Source organism: Salvelinus alpinus, chromosome 6 (genome assembly GCF_045679555.1).
Source record: "Salvelinus alpinus chromosome 6, SLU_Salpinus.1, whole genome shotgun sequence".
Taxonomy (NCBI): domain Eukaryota; kingdom Metazoa; phylum Chordata; class Actinopteri; order Salmoniformes; family Salmonidae; genus Salvelinus; species Salvelinus alpinus.
In genome coordinates this window covers 12,466,884-12,487,398 of record NC_092091.1, presented here as the reverse complement: position 1 = coordinate 12,487,398, position 20,515 = coordinate 12,466,884, and the positions used below count along the sequence as shown (strand labels likewise).

Genomic DNA, 20,515 nt, shown 5'->3' with positions numbered 1-20,515 from the left:
GCCATCAGACTATTAAACAGCCATCACTAACATTGAATAGCTGCTGCCAACATACTAACTCAAATCTCTAGCCACTTTAATAATAAAAAATTGGATGTAATAAATGTATCACTAGTCAATTTAAACAACGCCACTTTATATAATGTTTACATACCCTACATTACTCATTTCATATGTATATACTGTACTCTATACCATCTACTGCATCTTGCCTATGCCGTTCGGCCATCGCTCATCCATATATTTATTTGTACATATTCTTATTCATTCCTTTACACTTGTGTTTATAAGGTAGTTGTTGTGAAATTGTTAGATTACTTGTTAGATATTACTGCACGTTCGGAACTAGAAGCACAAGCATTTCGCTACACTCGCATTAACATCTGCTAACCATGTGTATGTGACCAATAAAATTTGGATTTGATTTGATTTGTGTTGAAGGCCTAATTATGACTAAAAAAGAGAGTTATGGGTGTGGTCAAAGCCTCATACCTGGATCTCATTGGCCAGGGCCATGTCAATCATGTGGCTGAATGAATCGCTGACATCGGTGAGAATCTCGTTAATGGCCTCCCTCATGGACTTCAGGAAGAATTCGTCCTCAGTATGAAGGCATCTGTAGAAGAGAGGGTTTGGATAAACCTTGAACATAAACACTTAGTGAGATACTGTATTCAAATGTGTACGACAATATTCAGAGGTCAGTAAAAGTTTTTGTATGAATGTTTTACTTCTCTGTTATGGTGGTCAGCTCCATGCACTTCTCAAGCAAAGACTTCTCATACTACACTCAAAGAGGAGGAACACACATTTCAGGTTACAATGAGACAAACACTAGACACACACAGAAAGTAGAACACCCACACAAAGCAGAAAACAATGTCATTCTCCAATTAGTGGTCATCCCTTTATGCACACAGAGAACCGCACAAAATGTCCTGTGGGATGAGTAGCTATATGTAACAGAAGCAAGACTTTCACAGCATAATTTTAAAATGGATAAAGTGAGTACTCCGTATCATACGGTGCAACTGTGATTCCACTTGACAGGAAACCTGCACGAACTACTGGAGGGAGAGGCTCATCAGAGGCAGCTAATGTCTTCAACAGCCCATCCAAGATGGAACCAGACAGGGGGCTCTCAGAGACTCGTTTTCATATTATTTTAGTCCGAATTTTGCTTTTGGCATGAATAGCTTATGTGATCTGTAATAGTGAACATTTACATGCGGCCAATGTTCAAATGTACAGCAGAGAAGAAGCGAAACAACCCAAATCCTGACTCCTATCGCGCATACAAATTCCTAACTTTATTCTGTAATCCATAGGTTACATTATCAAACCACGTCTTTTGCCTATGCATGTCAAAATACAGCTAAAACATTTCCCTCGCTACTCTGCGCTGTCTCGTATTGCTGCCCATATGAGAGCTTCGGTAGAGAATGTGTGATCAACAAACTGTATGAGGGCAGATATTAGAGTTGGTCCCCGTTAAGATACATTGATATTTAAACCATATCCTCTCTTCATCTCCTCGTTATTCATGAGCTGCACTGCTATCTGTATAATCATCAACTCCATCTAGCCAAATATAGGAGATATTCTGTCATTAGTTGGAGGAGGTTATCTAGCAAGCTTAGCAACTTTGGTCATTTGACTTTTGTTTGACTGCTGTTTTTTTAATTATTTAACTAGGCAAGTCAGTTAAGAACCCAAACCCTTTCCTGAACCCGGACGACGCTGGGCCAATTGTGCGGCGCCCTATGTGACTCCCGATCACGGCCAGTTGTGATACAGCCCGGGAACGAACCAAGTTCTGTAGTGACACGTCTAGCACTGAGATGCAGTGCCTTAGACCGCTGCGCCACTCGGGAGTTAAAAAGTTTCTATGATTTGACAATACCTACAGCCTACTTGGGGTGCGTCCTGAGCGCACTCTGTATTGAGATAGCCTACTGCTGAAATGTGCTGAATTAATTGAGGAACATGATAATGCTCTGAATTTATGAACGGCCTGTTTCGCAATTCACAACAATGTAATTATTGATCAAAGATAATTACCCTATTATTACTAAATATCAGTTTAATTTGCTCTGAAATCTTTACATAGTGGCACAGCCAAGCTGACAAGGGTCGCAGAGCCCCTCTTATTTGGGGAGAACCCTGGCATAGTGACCATATCTTGGTTTTGAACCGCTTTAAATGGACTTCCGATTTTGCAGTATTTCCCGGGACTCTCTGGATAATATCTGAATTATTCTCGGTATTGAAACGTGGTATATTTTCAGTCCACCCTCCTCCCTCCTACCCAGACCAGTCCACTTCTCCCTCCATCCTCCTCCCTCCCTCCTACCCAGACCAGTCCACTTCTCCCTCCATCCTCACCTTCTGCATCTCTGAGGGGGTGTTACGGGCGGCGCTATACTCGTGCACCAGCGAGCGCACGTGGCAGTTGGCCCGGACGGCCGTGCTGTGGACCCGCTGCCAGAGGCCCTTCTCCAGCCGCTGGAACATCTTGCCCAGCTCCGTGCTGACCACCAGCGCCCGCCGCAGCAGCGTCTGCAGGTTGTCGCGGGCCACATGGTCCCGCGTGGCCACGATGAGCTCACCCTGGGCATCCTCCTCCACGCCAATGGCCTTGGCCTGCAGAACACACATGCACTCCACCTCCGTCATGTGACGCAGGTCCTCCATCCAGCGCTGCACCGAGTCCACCTGGAGTGAGTGCATCCTGCTGCTCATACACACACACACACACACACACACACACACACACACACACACACACACACACACACACACACACACACACACACACACACACACACACACACACACACACACACACACACACACACACACACACACACACACACACGTGTACAGATACACATTTATACAAACACACGATACAGCACACACACAGGCAAGATTAGTTTAGAGCATGTACTTTGGGTGGCCATGACAGAGATGGCAGCACTGAGACATATTTGTAACTTGTCCCAATATCGTTACTCTAATGAAACAAGCATACTGGAATATCCCCATGTGTGCCGATGCTGTTTGAATCCAGGTGTTTTTGTTTTCTAACTTTTAGCCTAACCATTCGCTAGCATGCCTAAACCTAACCTTATCCTAACACTCGCTAGCATGCCTAAACCTAACCTTATTCTAACACTTGCTAGCATGCCTAAACCTAACCTTATCCTAACACGTGCTTGCATTTACTGTAAACTAGGCTGTTGCGAATCTGAATTTCTTTATGGTTCTATTATGAGACCAAGTTGACTCTTAGATATCCATACACAACGTCTAGTTCACTGCCCATGAAATGAGATCTCATCATTGTTGCACTATCCTTTAGTTGCTTTCCCCAACAGCAGCCCAGTTTTCAAATGAATTACCCAGGCATCTCAAAATCAATAGTGTGGGAGTGAGGTCAACTACCCACCAATAACTGGTGGTGTTAGGAATCGTTAGTCAAAACCTATCGTTTCACCATGTCGGAGAGGCTGCATTATCCACTGGGTCGAACAGACCAAACACTTCTTTCTCTTCAGGTTTATTGAACCTAATGAATATTGGCTTACTGGAGGCTTCCTGGGAGTTTCCCTGGATGAGTGAAATCAACCCAGCGTTAAGGAGGCTGAGAGGTTGGTCGCTACAACGCCCTCCTCTGCTTTGAGTTAACAAGGGGGTGGAGGTTCACCAATCTATATTCTACACTAAACTCAGGCTATCTGACATCCATGGAAAATGCAGAGTCAACGGGTAAAACTGGATATTGCATCAGATGGAATATCTGCCTCTTGTGTTGACAGAGATCTCTAATAATACCCCGTTCTCATTTGGTCATAAAAGGAAGCTTCATTATGTGTGACCTATAAACAAACAAAAATCCAATTTCTATCGTCAAAGCCTAATTCAGAGCTAAATTGCAGTAAGGACCATGGTAATGATGCTCTATTCTTTGGCCATGATTTTTATTGACCCTTAGGAACACGTATCGAGTTTCAGCTTTTAACACAGACCTATGTAAACATCATTGTGCCATTAAGAAGGCACAATTCCAATCAAGCGTATTTTCAACATCAGCCAGTATTGAAGGTCTGTTTACTAAAGAAAATAATCCATTGGTTTTATGAGATCACAAGTGGGGTGATATCTGATTTCCCCAGACTATTGTTTTAGGAGCACTGAAATAAAAATCATCCAAAGAGACATAACTGAATATATCCCCTTTGGAATATGGCTATTAGAATATGTACTGTTTGATATAGTTAATGGTTAAAACAACTATACACAACTATAGGCATTATCCCTTTCTCTCTCCCTCTCTCTCCCATTCTCTCTCACTTTCTCTCTCCTGTTCTTTCTCTCTCCCTTTCTCACACACACACACACACACACACACACACACACACACACACACACACACACACACACACACACACACACACACACACACACACACACACACACACACACACACACACACACACACACACACACATATATATATATAAACCAAGCCATGTCAACAAAATAAAATCAGAACTCTATTCCCGCACTTCGAGAATCGACATCTCCACCACCCTGTCACTCTTCTCCTCAGTGCAGAGGTGGGATGACGTGGGGATGCGTTATGGTAAGTAAGCTGTAAGCAGAGATTTCAGACGTCATCCATAATAAGGAGGATCACCAGTTCAAATACCTATTCCCCAAACCCACTCAATTTGGAGAGGAGAGATGCTCTCAATTGTTTCCTAATGGACAGGGGTGGTACTCTCAAGGTCAAAGGTCACACTCTCAATAAGTATCATGTGATTGATTTCCTCCATTGGGAGAGACATGAGGAAAATAGGAGCCGCTCTTGAGGGAAATCAAGCGGCTCTCACTCGCTCAACTCAAAGCTGGGCCTTTTTTCCACATGTGAACTTTTCATTTCTGCTGCACCTTGTCTCTCGGGCATGCAAAAGTAAAAAAAATAAAAGGTTTCCTTTGATGGTCCAGATAGAGCTGTGGGTGCCAATAGTGACCCAGCTATTTAGCCCCGTAGAGCTGTGTGTATTTGTGTGCCCACCTGCTAATGGTTTGATGGTGCACCCGTCTTCATGACGCAGACACGACACAGCCATGGCTGCTGAAAACTGCAACTCATCAGGTCACCCCAGCAACCAGGTGAGCAGCACCCCACCTGGACCCCCCTCTCAACGGTGGGCACCAATTAGTCATGTGTCACAGGTGAGGGGAGATTGGAAGGGTCAGGGGATTTAATTGCCCACCATTTGTATCACAAGCCTTGCAGATACCCTAGAAACATTTCACCAGGTGAACATGACTCATTTTTGTATAAAAACAAAACAAAAAATAAAACAGGAAAAACTCCACGTTTGGATGTGTGGTTCAATACTCATGCCATGTTTATATTTACATTTACATTTAAGTCATTTAGCAGACGCTCTTATCCAGAGCGACTTACAATCTAATGCTGTCAATGATCGTCCTAAAGTTTGCTGAAAGAAATGACTATATATAATTCCTGCTACAATTTGTGATTATCATCATGTGATCTGAAGTTATTCTAAGGTTCAGTCAGGAAATGTGATCAATGAACAGTGTATTTGCTTAAAAACCCACGATGGCACAAAGACACAATATAAGTCCAGATCATTTCAGAATAAAGTTTCCAGAAGGACAAAAATGTACACACATAAAACCTCCAGTAAAACGCTTAAGCAAATCATCATTATAATAGGTTTGTTTCCAAACAGGGATGAAATAGTTCACTCAAGTTTGCGAGAGATAACAAATATTTACATTCGGGGCCAAAGACGAGATCGGCCGTGCCAGCAGCTGTGTTATAGACAGAAAGCTGTGAAGATGAGGAGTCGCTCTCCTCCGGAGGCTGGAGGAACCAGGGAAAGTCATCTGGGGGGATCAGGGAGAGTCATTTACACAGTGGTTGGAGAGTAGACACACTCGAAGACGCAGTGACAAAAATACAGAGAAATACATAGCTGGAGAGTTAGGGCCCCGTTGTCAGCCAGCTTCCGGAACTTGAAAAGGGGCAGGATTCATGAAGGTTCATCCTCACTATGATTCTATATAAAAATCACTAAACCCTATTCGCACAGGATTACTATACAACTGTATTACAATTGAAACGTTGGTTATGTAATTATTACCACAGCATGTCTGTTTTTCCAGAGGACGATTCAGACTGGATTAGATTTACCAAACTGCCCCCGTGTAATTTTTTTTTTCTCTCTTTCAAAATTGACCGTTATGATGGAAGCCTGGAGGCTGTTCTAGGTGTGAAGATATTTCATCTTGTTCAGGGGCAGAATGACAGATTTTTACCTTGTCAGCTAGGGGATTCAATCTTGCAACCTTTTGGTTACTAGTCCAACAGCAAACAATAATAATATGCATGTCAGTCTCTCCTTGCTCAAAGTGGAGGAGAGATTGACTTCATCACTACTTGTATTTGTGAGAGGTATTGACATGTTGAAAGCACCAAGCTGTCTGTTTAAATGACTAGCACACAGCTCAGACATCTGTGCATACCCCACAAGACATGCCACCAGAGGTCTCTACACAATCCACAAGTCCAGAACAGACTATGGGAGGTGCACAGTACTATATAGAGCCATTACTACATGGAACTCTATTCCACATCAGGTAACTGATGCAAGCAGTAGAATCAGATTTTTAAAAGTAATGTGACTAGTCCACACTTCTGCTAATAGGAACCTCTATTGTACCATGTGTGTCAATGTCTGGTTTGCATGAATGTCACCATGTAACGTCTGGCACCACATATATACTGAACAAAATTATAAACTCAACATGTAAAGTGTTGGTCCCATGTTCCATGAGCTGAAATAAAAGATCCCAGAAATGTTCCATACGCACAAAAAGCTTATTTCTCTCAAATGTTGTCCACAAATTTGTTTACATCCATGTTTGTTAGTGAGTATTTATCTTTTGCCAAGATAATCCATCCAACTGACAGGTGTGGCATAACAAGAAGCTGATTAAACAGCATGATCATTACACAAGTACACCTTGTGCTGGGGACAATAAAAGGCCATTCTAAAATGTGTAGTTTTGTTACACAACAATGCCACAGATGTCACAAGTTTTAAAGGGAGCGTGCAATTGGCATGATGACTGCAGGACTGTCCACCACAGCTGTTGCTAGAAAATTGAATGAAATGTATTTATTTCAATTGACTGATTTCCTGACATGAACTGTAACACAGTAAAATATTTTCAATTGTTGCATGTTCCATTTATATTTTTGTTCAGTATAAATATTGAGATACCACAGAAGAACCACATTAAAAAAGGACAGAGTCAGAGGGAAAATGTGGGCTCAATGAGCTGAGATTTTGAAGGTCCTTGTGGCTTTGGAGCAGCAGAGGAAAAGGATGTATTGCTATTGGGTTCAGAACATTAAATACACATGAAAAACATTACACCACGTTGGAAAACAGCCTTTGCCACAACAGCAGCAGTTAAGCTGGGAGGCTCCAGATGAATAATAAAAAAATGTCTGCCTGCCCTTTTCCCAAAGTGTCCTGTTTATATACAGTAAAGGAAGAGACGCTTAGGCCTATCCCAAGAGAGAGATAGAGATATGCCAGCGACATGCATTTCATTATGTTAGATGGTTACTGCGTCTGCTATACTGATCTAGACTCGGAGAAGGAGGTTAGTTTGTTCATTTTCATTCAGAATATTTTGTATAAAGATACGCGTTATGTTGTTAGATTATAGGAGTAACTCTGGTAGACACGAAACATTCTTCCTCACCTCAAATTCAACTGTCAGTTGGAGTCAGTCGGAGCGCTGGTGCACACTGCCTTCATATCATAGGCTTGCAGTAGTTAAATCTTAATAATAGCCACACCATAACAAAACTTCTCAAAAGGTTCAAAACTTTATTAGGGCAATAGCAAAAGTAAGTCAAGTCGTTGTTTATAGGGAAAATAAGAACAGAAGAGCAATTGTAAAACAGGGGGAAAATGCACTACCTTCCCCAAAGCAGGGGTGGCAGGTAGCCTAGTGGTTAGAGTGTTGGACTAGTAACTGAAAGGTTGAAACATCGAATCCCCGAGCTGAAAAGGTAAAAATCTGTCGTTCTTCCCCTGAACAAGGCAGGTAACCCACTGTTCCTAGGCTGTCATTGAAAATAAGAATTTGTTGTTAACTGACTTGCCTAGTTAAAAAAAGGTGGACCACTCCTCCCCACCAAGCAAATTTCAATCTGACCCTAATAAAATGGGATTGAGAGGCCATTGTTTATAGGAGTGTAACAGGGTTGGTTATGTTTCCACTTGCCTCTAAAGAAATCTGTATTTAATGTTCAAGCATTCTTATTGGTTAGTTCAACTCTGATGAAAATAAGGTGTGTTGTGATTGGCCCCGCTTGCAGATAGGGGGAGATCGCGAACGTCAGGTCTTCCCAGTAGGAAAATGTGATGCAAGGGGTAGGTCACGTTCTGAATACTGTTTTCTATTTTACAATGTGTACAAGTTTGCTGTACGTTACTGATTTATACATGTGTGGGTATATGGTACCTGTTAGGGATTGAGAGGCTTTCTGGGATGTGCTTTGGCATATGATTTCTGTAAATAAGTGTGTTAGCTAGCATACACCGATGTCATGGTCACATAAGCCACTGCTAACACAGTTGTCTTCATGCTACAGATTTTGCCATCGACAGCCATCAATACTGTTAAGCCCTGCACAACTAATGTGCTGTTTCCCATTTAACAACAGGTATTTACACATGTTATATTTTGTATTGTATTTTTGTATTTTGTTCGCCCAGTAGGAAAATGTGATGCAAGGGATTTTGCCATCGACAGCCATCAATACCGTTAAGCCCTGCACAACTAACGTGCTGTTTCCCATTTAACTTCTTGAGAATACAGGGGGTGCTATTTTCCCATTAGCATAATTTGCTCTACAGATTAAACTGCCTCTTATTCAATTATTGCTCTTACTATATGCATATAAATAATACCATTGGAAAGAAAACAATCTCTAGTTTCTAAAACCGTTTCAATTTTGTCTCTGAGTGATACAGAAGTCATTTGACAGCACTTTCCATGACCAAGAAGAAAAAAGCAAGATGTGTATGCCAGCTTCAACGCTCTGCCTATATATGGTCGTGCCCCCTATGACCCGAAACACACCTCATTGGCCTTCCTCTGGGTGTCAAGAGGACGTCAGAGGAAAAATATCTTGTTTATCTGGGACTGACGTGAAATGAGAGCTAATTCTTTGGCGTGACCGACAACTTCCGGTTCTCTAAATCGTGCGACTTGTAGCTGCGATTGTCTTCTGTTGTGCGGCCATTATGGATGAAAACTATCTCCGTCTCGAAGTTTGTTTGATACATGTGACCAGATCATCGTAATGTATGTTTTTTCAATATAGTTTAATCAGATTATTTGAATTTTTTCGGGAGTTTTGTGGTGTTCCGTTGTCTGATTTTATTTACGTTTGAGAGATCCGTGCCACTCGACCAGTACCTGTGCTAAATGGAGTGGGAAAGGAACAATTCTGAACGGAACCAACGACTCATCTTGACAAAGGACACTTTGATCAACATTCTGATGAAAGATCAGCCATAGTAAGACCCAATTTACGATGTTATATCATATCTGTTGTGCATGTGAACTGGCCGTGGGCGCCTAGCCGAATCTGCCTGGTATAGCTATGCTAATTTAGCGCTACATTTTGTTTTCGTTATAAAACATTTAATAAATCTGAAATATTGTTTGGATTCACCAGATGTTGGGCTTTCAATATCTGTACGCTGTGTATTTTTCTGAAATGTTTTAAGATGAGTAATTCGTTATATGACGTTGGTCTCTGTAATTGTTCTGGCTGGGTCAGCACTATTTCAGATTGCAACTGCAATGTAGAACTGTGATTTATACCTGAAAAATGCACATTTTTCAAAAAAAAAACTATGCTATACCATAAATATGTTATCAGACTGTCATCTTATGAAGTTGTTTCTTGGTTAGTGGCTATATATATTTTTATTTAGTCGAATTAGTGATAGCTACTGACGCAGGAAAAAACTATTGGGAGTAAAAAAATCGTGTCCTTTGCTAACGTGGTTAGCTAATAGATTTACATATTGTGTCTTCCCTGTAAAACATTTTAAAAATCTGAAATGGTGGCTTTATTCACAAGACCTGTATCTTTCATCTGGTGTCTTGGACTTGTGATTTAATGATATTTAGATGCTACAAGTTACTTGTGACGCTATGCTAGCTATGCTACTCAGTGGGGGGGGGGGGGGGGGTGCTACCGGATCAGGGTTGGTGACTCGTGAGAAGTTTTTAACAACAGAAATAAATGATGCTCAACTGGGACCACTGGCCGAAGTGATTTATTTTGAGAAAACACAACGCATGGAGAGTACATATACATCTGTTACAGGAGCAGGCTATTATAGTTCAGTAGGAACTAAATTTGGACAACGGAATGAAATATGGTTTAAAACTTGACAAAAGTTCTGAACAGGCTATATTACAGCAATAGACCAACAAAGACAAGTGCCTACCCTACCTCAGAAATTACACTAATTTAGAACAGATCACCTTTTTGATTATTGACACACCCACGCACCCTGTTGTTTTAGGTCTCCCCTGGTTGAGTTGGCATAACCCTGTTGTTTTAGGTCTCCCCTGGTTGAGTTGGCATAACCCTGTTGTTTTAGGTCTCCCCTGGTTGAGTTGGCATAACCCTGTTGTTTTAGGTCTCCCCTGGTTGAGTTGGCATAACCCTGTTGTTTTAGGTCTCCCCTGGTTGAGTTGGCATAACCCTGTTGTTTTAGGTCTCCCCTGGTTGAGTTGGCATAACCCTGTTGTTTTAGGTCTCCCCTGGTTGAGTTGGCATAACCCTGTTGTTTTAGGTCTCCCCTGGTTGAGTTGGCATAACCCTGTTGTTTTAGGTCTCCCCTGGTTGAGTTGGCATAACCCTGTTGTTTTAGATCTCCCCTGGTTGAGTTGGCATAACCCTGTTGTTTTAGGTCTCCCCTGGTTGAGTTGGCATAACCCTGTTGTTTTAGGTCTCCCCTGGTTGAGTTGGCATAACCCTGTTGTTTTAGGTCTCCCCTGGTTGAGTTGGCATAACCCTGTTGTTTTAGGTCTCCCCTGGTTGAGTTGGTATAACCCTGTTGTTTTAGGTCTCCCCTGGTTGAGTTGGCATAACCCTGTTGTTTTAGGTCTCCCCTGGTTGAGTTGGCATAACCCTGTTGTTTTAGGTCTCCCCTGGTTGAGTTGGCATAACCCTGTTGTTTTAGGTCTCCCCTGGTTGAGTTGGCATAACCCTGTTGTTTTAGGTCTCCCCTGGTTGAGTTGGCATAACCCTGTTGTTTTAGGTCTCCCCTGGTTGAGTTGGCATAACCCTGTTGTTTTAGGTCTCCCCTGGTTGAGTTGGCATAACCCTGTTATTTCCTGGTCCGAGAGGAGACTGCTGGGTTGGTCAGAGGAGGTGTCTCGCGGTGTCTCTCAACACCACAACGGGGGAAAGTCCAGACCACCAAGGCTCCACGCCTGCCTCCTCATCGCGCCCGGGACTGTGCCATTGACTTTCTGTCTGACGCAGCCCTCCCGAGAGGACACGTTTATCCCCTCTCCTGTGCGGAGACCGAGGCCATGGAGACCTACGTACAGGAGAGCCTCCAGCAGGGTTTTGTCCTCCCCTCTACGTCACCAGCCTCCTCAAGCTTATTTTTTGTTAAGAAGAAAGATGGGGGACTGCGCCCCTGCATTGATTATCGAACACTGAATAAAGTCACGTTAAGTTCAGCTATCCTTTACCCCTCATCCCAACCATCATCGAACAAATGCACGGGGCGCAGTACTTCACGAAACTGGACTTGAGGAGCGCCTACAATCTGGTGCGCATTCGTGCAGGTTACGAATGGAAAAATTTATTTTCCACGACCACAGGCCACTACGAGTATCTCGTAATGCCCTTTGGCCTGTCTAATGCTTCTTCAGTCTTCCAGGCCTTTATTATCGAAGTGTTTCGGGACATGCTGGGACGGGGCGTAGTGGGATATATAGACAACATTTTGGTCTATTCTGCTGACTGCATCCAGCATGTCTCATTAGTCAGATCTGTGCTGGGAAGACTGTTGGAGCATGATCTATATGTTAAACAAGAGAAATGTTTGTTTTTCCAGCGGTCCTTGTCCTTTTTGGGCTACCTCATATCCACAGAGGGAGTGGAGATGGAGGAGCAACACATCAGCGCAGTCAGAACATGGCCCACCTCCAACTCCGTGAAAGCAGTCCAGTGATTCCTGGGGTTCGCAACTATTTTCGGAGGGCCATCCGGGGCTTCAGCACGGTGTTCGGGCCTCTTACCTCCCTACTGAGAGGATGTCCCAAGCGGCTTCATTGGACGGCGGAGGCGGAGAGGGCGTTCGAGACACTGGCAGCTAAGCATCGATCATCATGTCACCAGAATAAGACCCTCCATATTTATTGAAAGGAGCATCGACCTCATCACTGTGCACGTCCAACACTCTGTGAAGTTAATCATTTATTTAATCTGTAGCCTAATAAACTGCATGCTTTCCCATGATGTCCTGCCATCTTCTATCTGACATGTAGGCTACTTTACTGCATAAAAAGGTTTGATGGAAACCTGCCTAATGTCAAGCCATTTTGACGATGCTGGAATTTTGGATGAACGTGCGCATGCCTACAGGAGACTTTTGAAGTAGCCTAATCAGATTAAAACATTGTAACTGGTTGTGTTTATGCCACATGTAAAAAGTAATACATTTAAAAGTTACATTCTAAATATTTAGGCTATATTGAAGCGTTCTAGGTGTGCAAGGAACATCCGCTCAGATTGGAGAGTAATCAGAGCTTTACTGAATAACTGAGCCTGCTGGGACAGAGCATATGTGACCACATTATTTTAGGACGACTTGGAAGAATGATGATCTGAAACAGACAGCGCATTCAGTATCAGAAGTAAGAATACAGCCAGACTGGCCTTCTACTGTGCCTTTCTAGACCTTATAAACTATCGAGTAGACCGACAACAGATCCAAAACGAATGAAACATTCAAATCACAGGGCTTTTACGCTGTTATTCAAATGACATTTTCACTGCAGCCTAGAGTAGAATGTTGCACTCACGTAGGCTACTATAGTCTAGGGAGGATACTTGTATTGTCCCTAAACAAGATCAATAGGGGGGATTTTTGAGCTGTGTGTTAAATGTCTTCACTGTTCTTTCACGACCAATGATGCACCTGGCCTGTCCTCTGCCTATCTGCTATTCCTATTTGATCTTGTCGATTCATATTGAAAATGTATGCAGCTTTGAATGCTTTTATATGTGTTACAATTGCTAGTTAGCCTATTGCAGATCTGGACAAACGGTCCACCAGCCATTATTTTCACTATGAATGGTGGATATAGGCCAGGAAAGGCTGTTAGACCGGTAGACTATACTGACCTGGATTGTATACCTGTGGTATAGTAAAAGTTAGCACATGGAAAACCATAGGGCATAAGGGATGTACCAAATCACCTTGATATAGGGGAGGAGCATGCAAGCTGAGGAGGAAATGTGGCCACGATGGTTCGAAATTACATAGTAAAACCAACTAAAGAATGAATGTCAACCAGGGGAAAAAACGCACTACCCTCCCCTTTGCCCAATAAAAAACCACACAACCCTCTCCAAAGCAAAAAAATAAGTTTGACAATCCTCCGCTATTGTGGACCACGCCTCCCCCCAGTAAATTGCGATCTGGCTCTTAGATGGTAGGGTAAGATTTATATTATGTGTCACAAAATATTATACACAAGTCCAGTTTGTGGCGGTAATACAACATTGAATGCGAACCTCCATAAATCCTCACTGAAGACGAATGTGTTGAAGGGTAAACGTCTGAACATCTGACTGCCAATCTGTTTAATTTTTTTATATCACTTATATAAATAAGATGAAGCATATGTATGAAGTTTAACCCCTTTTAAATTACATTTTTGGGGATTTAGAAGGTTTTCAATGGAGTGTGTTTTTAAAGCCTTTAAGTGCACAGTGACGAGTCCCAAATCTTGACCAATCCAGACTTCTAAGTGAGGCTGTTTTCTCCACTAGGAGCTTCAAAAGGAATCCTGAAGTAAGTCAAGTACTTTTGAATGTGACTTACAGCCTGCTGTGCTTTAATAAGTGAGGTTTGCTGCATGCACTCCTCCTGAAGGAGGACATGGGGGGAAGAAAATGCCCTGCCTCAGGGCAGACATCAGACTTCCAGATGTTTCCTTCAGCACAGAGCAGACTGACAGCTGTAATGGGCTCTATATACTCACCTCGCACACAGTAATCCTATGCACGCTAGCACACATAATGTCAACTCTCAGCACTTCTAATGTTTTTCCCCTGTCCCGCTACAAAGTTTCTCCCTGCAGCCGGTTACTGAGTCTGAGGTGCTAAAGGAGCCCCTTAAACTTGACCCCAAAAAAACATCTGGGTCAGATGGTTTAGATCCTTTCTTCTTTAAAGTTGCAGCACTTATCATCGCCAAGTCTATCTCTGATCTGTCTGTCCTCTCTGGGGAGGTTCCCATTGCTTGGAAGGCAGCCACGGTCTGTCCTTTATTTAAAGGGGGAGATCAAGCTGATCCTAACTGTTATAGGTAAATTTCTATTTTGCCCTGTTTATCAAAAGTGTTCAAAAGACTTGTCAATAATATACTGGCTTTCTTGATGTCTATAGTATTTTCTCTGGTATGCAATCTGGTTATGGATGTGTCACTGCAACCTTAAAGGTGCTAAATGATGTCACCATTCCACCATTCCTCTCTAAGCATTGTTGTGCTGATATTTTTATTGACTTTGCCAAAGCTTTTGATTTGGTTGGCCATTCCATTCTTGTGGGCCGGCTAAGAAGTATTGGTGTCTCTGAGGGGTCTTTGCTGCCTGTCACCAAGGGAATAGCCCAAGGCTCGATCCTAGGCCCCAGGCTCTTCTCAATTTACATCAACAACATAGCTCAGGCAGTAGAAAGCTCTCTCATCCATTTATATGCAGATGATACAGTCTTATACTCAGTTTGCCCCTCTCCCGATTTTGTGTTAAACGCTCTACAATAAAGCTTTCTTTGTGTCCAACAAGCTTTCTCTGCCCTTAACCTTCTGAACACCTCCAAAACAAAGGTTATGTGATTTGGTAAGAAGAATGCCCCTCTCCCCACAGGTGTGATTACTTCCTCTGAGGGTTTAGAGCTTGAGGTAGTCACCTCATACAAGTACTTGGGAGTATGGCTAGACGGTACACTGTCCTTCTCTCAGCACATATCAAAGTTGCAGGCTAAGGTTAAATCTAGACTTGATTTCCTCTATTGTAATCGCTCCTCTCTCACCCCAGCTGCCAAACGAACCCTGATTCAGATGACCATCCTACCCAATGCGCAGTGGTCTAGGGCACTGCATTGCAGTGCTAGCTGCGCCACCAGAGTCTCTGGGTTCGCGCCCAGGCTCTGTCGCAGCCGGCCGCGACCGGGAGGTCCGCGTCGTCCGGGTTAGGGAGGGTTTGGCCGGTAGGGATATCCTTGTCTCATCGCGCTCCAGCGACTCCTGTGGCGGGCCGGGCGCAGTGCACGCTAACCAAGGGGGGCCAGGTGCACGGTGTTTCCTCCGACACATTGGTGCGGCTGGCTTCCGGGTTGGAGGCGCGCTGTGTTAAGAAGCAGTGCGGCTTGGCTGGGTTGTGCTTCGGAGGACGCATGGCTTTCGACCTTCGTCTCTCCCGAGCCCGTACGGGAGTTGTAGCGATGAGACAAGATAGTAATTACTAGCGATTGGATACCACGAAAATTGGGGAGAAAAAGGGGATAAAATAAAAATAAAAATAAAAAATATATATAAAGTGAAAAAAATAATAATAATAAGATTACGGAGACGTAATTTATAGATCGGCAGGTAAGGGTGCTCTCAAGCGGCTAGATGTTCTTTACCATTCGGCCATCAGATTTGCAACCAATGCTCCTTACAGAACACATCACTGCACTCTATACTCCTCTGTAAACTGGTCATCTCCGTATACCCGACGCAAGACCCACTGGTTGATGCTTATTTATAAAACCCTCTTAGGCCTCACTCCCCCCTAAAACCCTCTTAGGCCAAGACCCCCTAGATACCTACTGCAGCCCTCATCCTCCACATATAACACCCGTTCTGCCAGTAACATTCTGTTAAAGGTCCCCAATGCACACTGCACACACATCTCTGGGTCGCTCCTCTTTTCAGTTTGCTGCAGCTAGCGACTGGAATGAGTTGGAAGAAACACTCAAACTGAACAGTTTAATCATCTCTTCATTCAAAGACTCAATCATTGACACTCTTACTTTGTGCTACTACCATGTTGTGCTTCTACCGTGTTGTTGTCATTTTGTGTTTCTACCATGCTGTGTTGTCATGTGTTGCTGCCATGCTGTGTTGTCATGTGTTGCTGCCATGCTGTGTTGTCTTAGCTATCTCTTTATGTAGTGTTGTGTCGTCTCTCTTGTCGTGATGTGTGTTATGTCCTACATTTTTATTTTTAATCCCAACCCCCATCCCCACAAGAGGCCTTTTGCCTTTTGGTAGGCCGTCATTGTAAATAAGAATTTGTTCTTAACTGACTTGCCTAGTTAAATAAAGGTTAAATCAAATAAAATCTCTAAAGCACACACACACACACACAAATACACCCACACATCTGGCTGGAACCTGAGGCAGAGGGTGACCAACCAAATCGTTTGCATGCAGGAATAATATCCTCTGTTAATTTATAGGTTAAAGATGGAATCCGGATTATGGGAAATGGCACCACTGTCCGCCCCAGCACCTTTTGTTATAGTTTTTGTTTTGTGGAAGAAACAGAGGTGTGTCGAGCAGAGTGGTAATTATTATATATATTTTTTTGTGGTACATATTCTTCTATTCTATCACGCGTGCAATGATGCCAGTGGGGGAAAAATGGGTTTGTTGTTTGCAGTAACTTTGTTGTAATATCCCAAACAGACGTGGCAGTTTCACCATTAAGGAGTCCACCATTAAGGATGTCTAGATGCAGATGTTTGTGATATCCGCCCATGTGTATGTTCTTTTGTCATGATGTGCCATGTGCTTGTTCTTTGTTTGAAAAGGGATTGTGTGAGAGCATGTCTCGTTCCTGCCTGGTCGTACACAAGTGCCATATGTTGGAATCTTCAGTACACAAAACAGCCCTCGCAGTGCGTTTGTGTGCATGGGCGGATTGAGTCTATTTCTACACTGTGTGTGTCTGGGCAACTGAAACATATCCTACCCTGGTTGCAGCCAGAGCCACATTACTAACAGTGGCAGGGCCGTGGTGCATTACCTCTCAAACCCAGGCAGAGACTGCAAAATGACACCATATCAAATCAAACTGTATTTGTCACATGCACCGAATACAACAACTGTAGACCTTACCTTGAAATGCTTACTTACAAGCACTAAATAAACTAAAGTAAAAAAATAGTAGCACAAGAACATAACAATAACGAGGCTATGTACAGGGGGTACCGGTACCGAGTAAGTGTGCGGGGGTACAGGTTAGAGGTCATTTGTACATGTAGGTAGGGGTGAAGTGACTATGCATGGATAACAAACAGCAAGTAGCAGCAGTGTACAAAACAAATGGAGGGGAGGTCAATGTAATAGTCCGGTGACCATTTGATTAATTGTTCAGCAGTCTCATGGCTTGGGGGTGGAAGCTGTTAAGGAGCCTTTCGGTCCTAGACTTGGCGGTCCGGTACTGCTTGCCGTGCGATAGCAGAGAAAACAGTCTATGACTTGGGTCACTGGGTCACACAATTGTCACTCTGACAATTTTATGTGCTTTCCTCTGACACCGCCTATTATATAGGTCCTGGATGGCAGGAAGCTTGGCCCCAGTGATGTACTGGGCCGTAAGCCCTACCCTCTGTAGCGCCTTACGGTCAGATGCCAAGCAGTTACCATACCAGGCGGTGGTGCAACCGGTTAGGATGCTTTCGATGGTGCAGCTGTAGAACTTTTTGAGGATCTGGGGACCCATGCCAAATCTTTTCAGTCCCCTGAGGGGGAAAAGGTTTTGTCGTGCCCTCTTCATGACTGTCTTGGTGTGTTTGGACCATGATAGATCGTTGGTGACGTGGACACCAAGGACCTTGAAGCTCTCGACCCGCTCCACTACAGCCCCGTTAATGTTAATGGAGGCCTGTCCGGCCCGCCTTTTCCTGTAGTCCACGAATGCCACTACTACCACTGTGTACCTTTTTCCTCACTCGAAGAGAAGTGCCCTCACATCAAAATCTCTATATTGTCACCATTAAAGCACATTATCAACAGGAGAAAAGGAAAAATACAATGGCTGTGTTCCAAATGGCAACTTATTCCCTACATACAGTGCCTTCAGAAAGTATTCACACCCCTTGACTTTTTCCACATTTTGTTGTGTTACAGCCTGAATTTTAAAATAAATTGTCACTGGCGTACACACAATACCCCATAATGTCAAAGTGGAATTATGTTTTTCGAATTTTGTACATACAGTATGAATTACAATTGAGAAGCTAACATCTCTTGAGTCCTTAAGTATTCCACCCTTTTTATGGCAAGCCTAAACAAGTTCAGTAGTAAAAATGTTATTAAAGATATACTGTTCAGAAATCGCTCCTCCATTTCCTGGTTGCTAAAATTCTAAAAGTTCGCCAAATTTCAGTTTGTGACAAAACAAGCATGTATAGTGTAGAGAATCATTGTACCATCTAAAACCCTGTGAAATATATTTTCCATAACCAAAAATATTAGAATTGACTGAATGAAAAAAAGGAAGCCTGCAAAGAATAAAAATATTCCAAAACATGCATAGTTTGCAACAAGGCACTAAAATAATACTCCAAAAATGTGGCATAGCAATTTTGTCCTGAATATAAAGTGTTATGTTTGGGGCAAATCCAATACAACACATTACTGAGTACGACTCTCCATATTTTCAAGCATAGTGGTGGCTGCATCATGTTATAGGTATGCTTGTAATCATTAAGGACTGGGGAGTTTATCAGAATAAAAAAGAAACCGAATGGAGTTAAGCACAGGAAAAATCTTAGAGGTTCAGTCTGCCTCTACTTCATCACCCTCCCGGATCCGGGATCCTCCTCATCAAAAAAGCTGACTAGCATAGCCTAGCCTAACGGGGACAGGGATATCATATAAAGTCCAATACAGCAAATGAAAGATAAACATCTTGTGAATCCAGCCATCATTTCCGATTTTTTAAATGTTTTACAGCGAAAACACAATATGTATTTCTATTAGCTAACCACAATAGCCAAACACACAACCGCATATTTTCACCATGTTTCCACCGCATAGGTAGCTTTCACAAAACCGACAAAATAGAGATAAAATTAATCATTAACCTTGAACAACTTCATCAGATGACAGTCTTATAACATGTTATAGAATACATTTATGTTTTGTTCGAAAATTTGCATATTTGAGGTATAAATCATAGTTTTACATTGCAGCCCCACCATCAAAAATAGCACCAAAGCAGCCAGAATAATTACAGAGAGCAACGTGAAATAAATAAATACTCATCATAAAACATTTATGAAAAATACATGGTGTACAGCAAATGAAAGATAAACATCTTGTGAATCCAGCCAATATTTCCGATTTTTTTTAAGTGTTTTACAGCGAAAACACAATATAGAATTATATTAGCTTACCACAATAGCCAAACACACAAAGGCATTTACTCACCGCAAAGGTAGCTTTCGCAAAAACCAGCAATAGATATAAAATTAATCACTAACCTTTGGACAACTTCATCAGATGACAGTCTTATAACATCATGTTATACAATACATTTATGTTTTTTTCGAAAATGTGCATATTTAGAGCTGCAAATCGTGGTTATACATTGTGAATACGTAGCAACATTTCCCCAGAATGTCCGGAGATATTTTGGACACTCACCTAATCTGACCAAAGAACTCATCATAAACTTTACATAAAAATACGTGTTGTATGGCAAATGAAAGATACACTGGTTCTTAATGCAACCGCTGTGTTAGATTTTTTTAAATAACTTTACCACAACATACAGCTTGGGTTATTGTGAGACAGCGCTCACCAACACGGCGGAGAATAGGCATCAACATATTACACAGAAATACGAAATAACATCATAAATGTTTTCTTACTTTTGCTGAGCTTCCATCAGAATGTTGTACAAGGAGTCCTATTTCCAGAATAAATCGTTGTTTGGTTTTAGAATGTCCATTTCTTCTGTCGAATTAGCAACCTTGGCTAGCATTGTGGCGCGAACATTCCCATCCTCTCTTGGCGCAAAGAACGGAAAATTCCAAAAGTCCCATTAAACGTTGAATAAACTGATAAAACTCGGTTGAAAAAACCTACTTTATGATGTTTTTCTCATATGTATCAAATAA

At 42.5% G+C, this 20,515-nt stretch overlaps 1 protein-coding gene across 1 annotated transcript in view; it reads right to left on the bottom strand.

The window, feature by feature from the left end:
- LOC139577524 (protein inscuteable homolog) overlaps positions 1-20,515 on the bottom strand; it is a 78,355-nt gene that overhangs the window by 19,479 nt on the left and 38,361 nt on the right. Inside the window, exons 3-5 of the mRNA XM_071404567.1 lie at positions 2,386-2,734; positions 732-784; positions 493-616 (exon numbers count right to left, since the gene is read on the bottom strand). Of these exons, the coding sequence (XP_071260668.1) occupies positions 493-616; positions 732-784; positions 2,386-2,734 (526 nt within the window). The remainder of the gene's footprint in view (positions 1-492; positions 617-731; positions 785-2,385; positions 2,735-20,515) is intronic.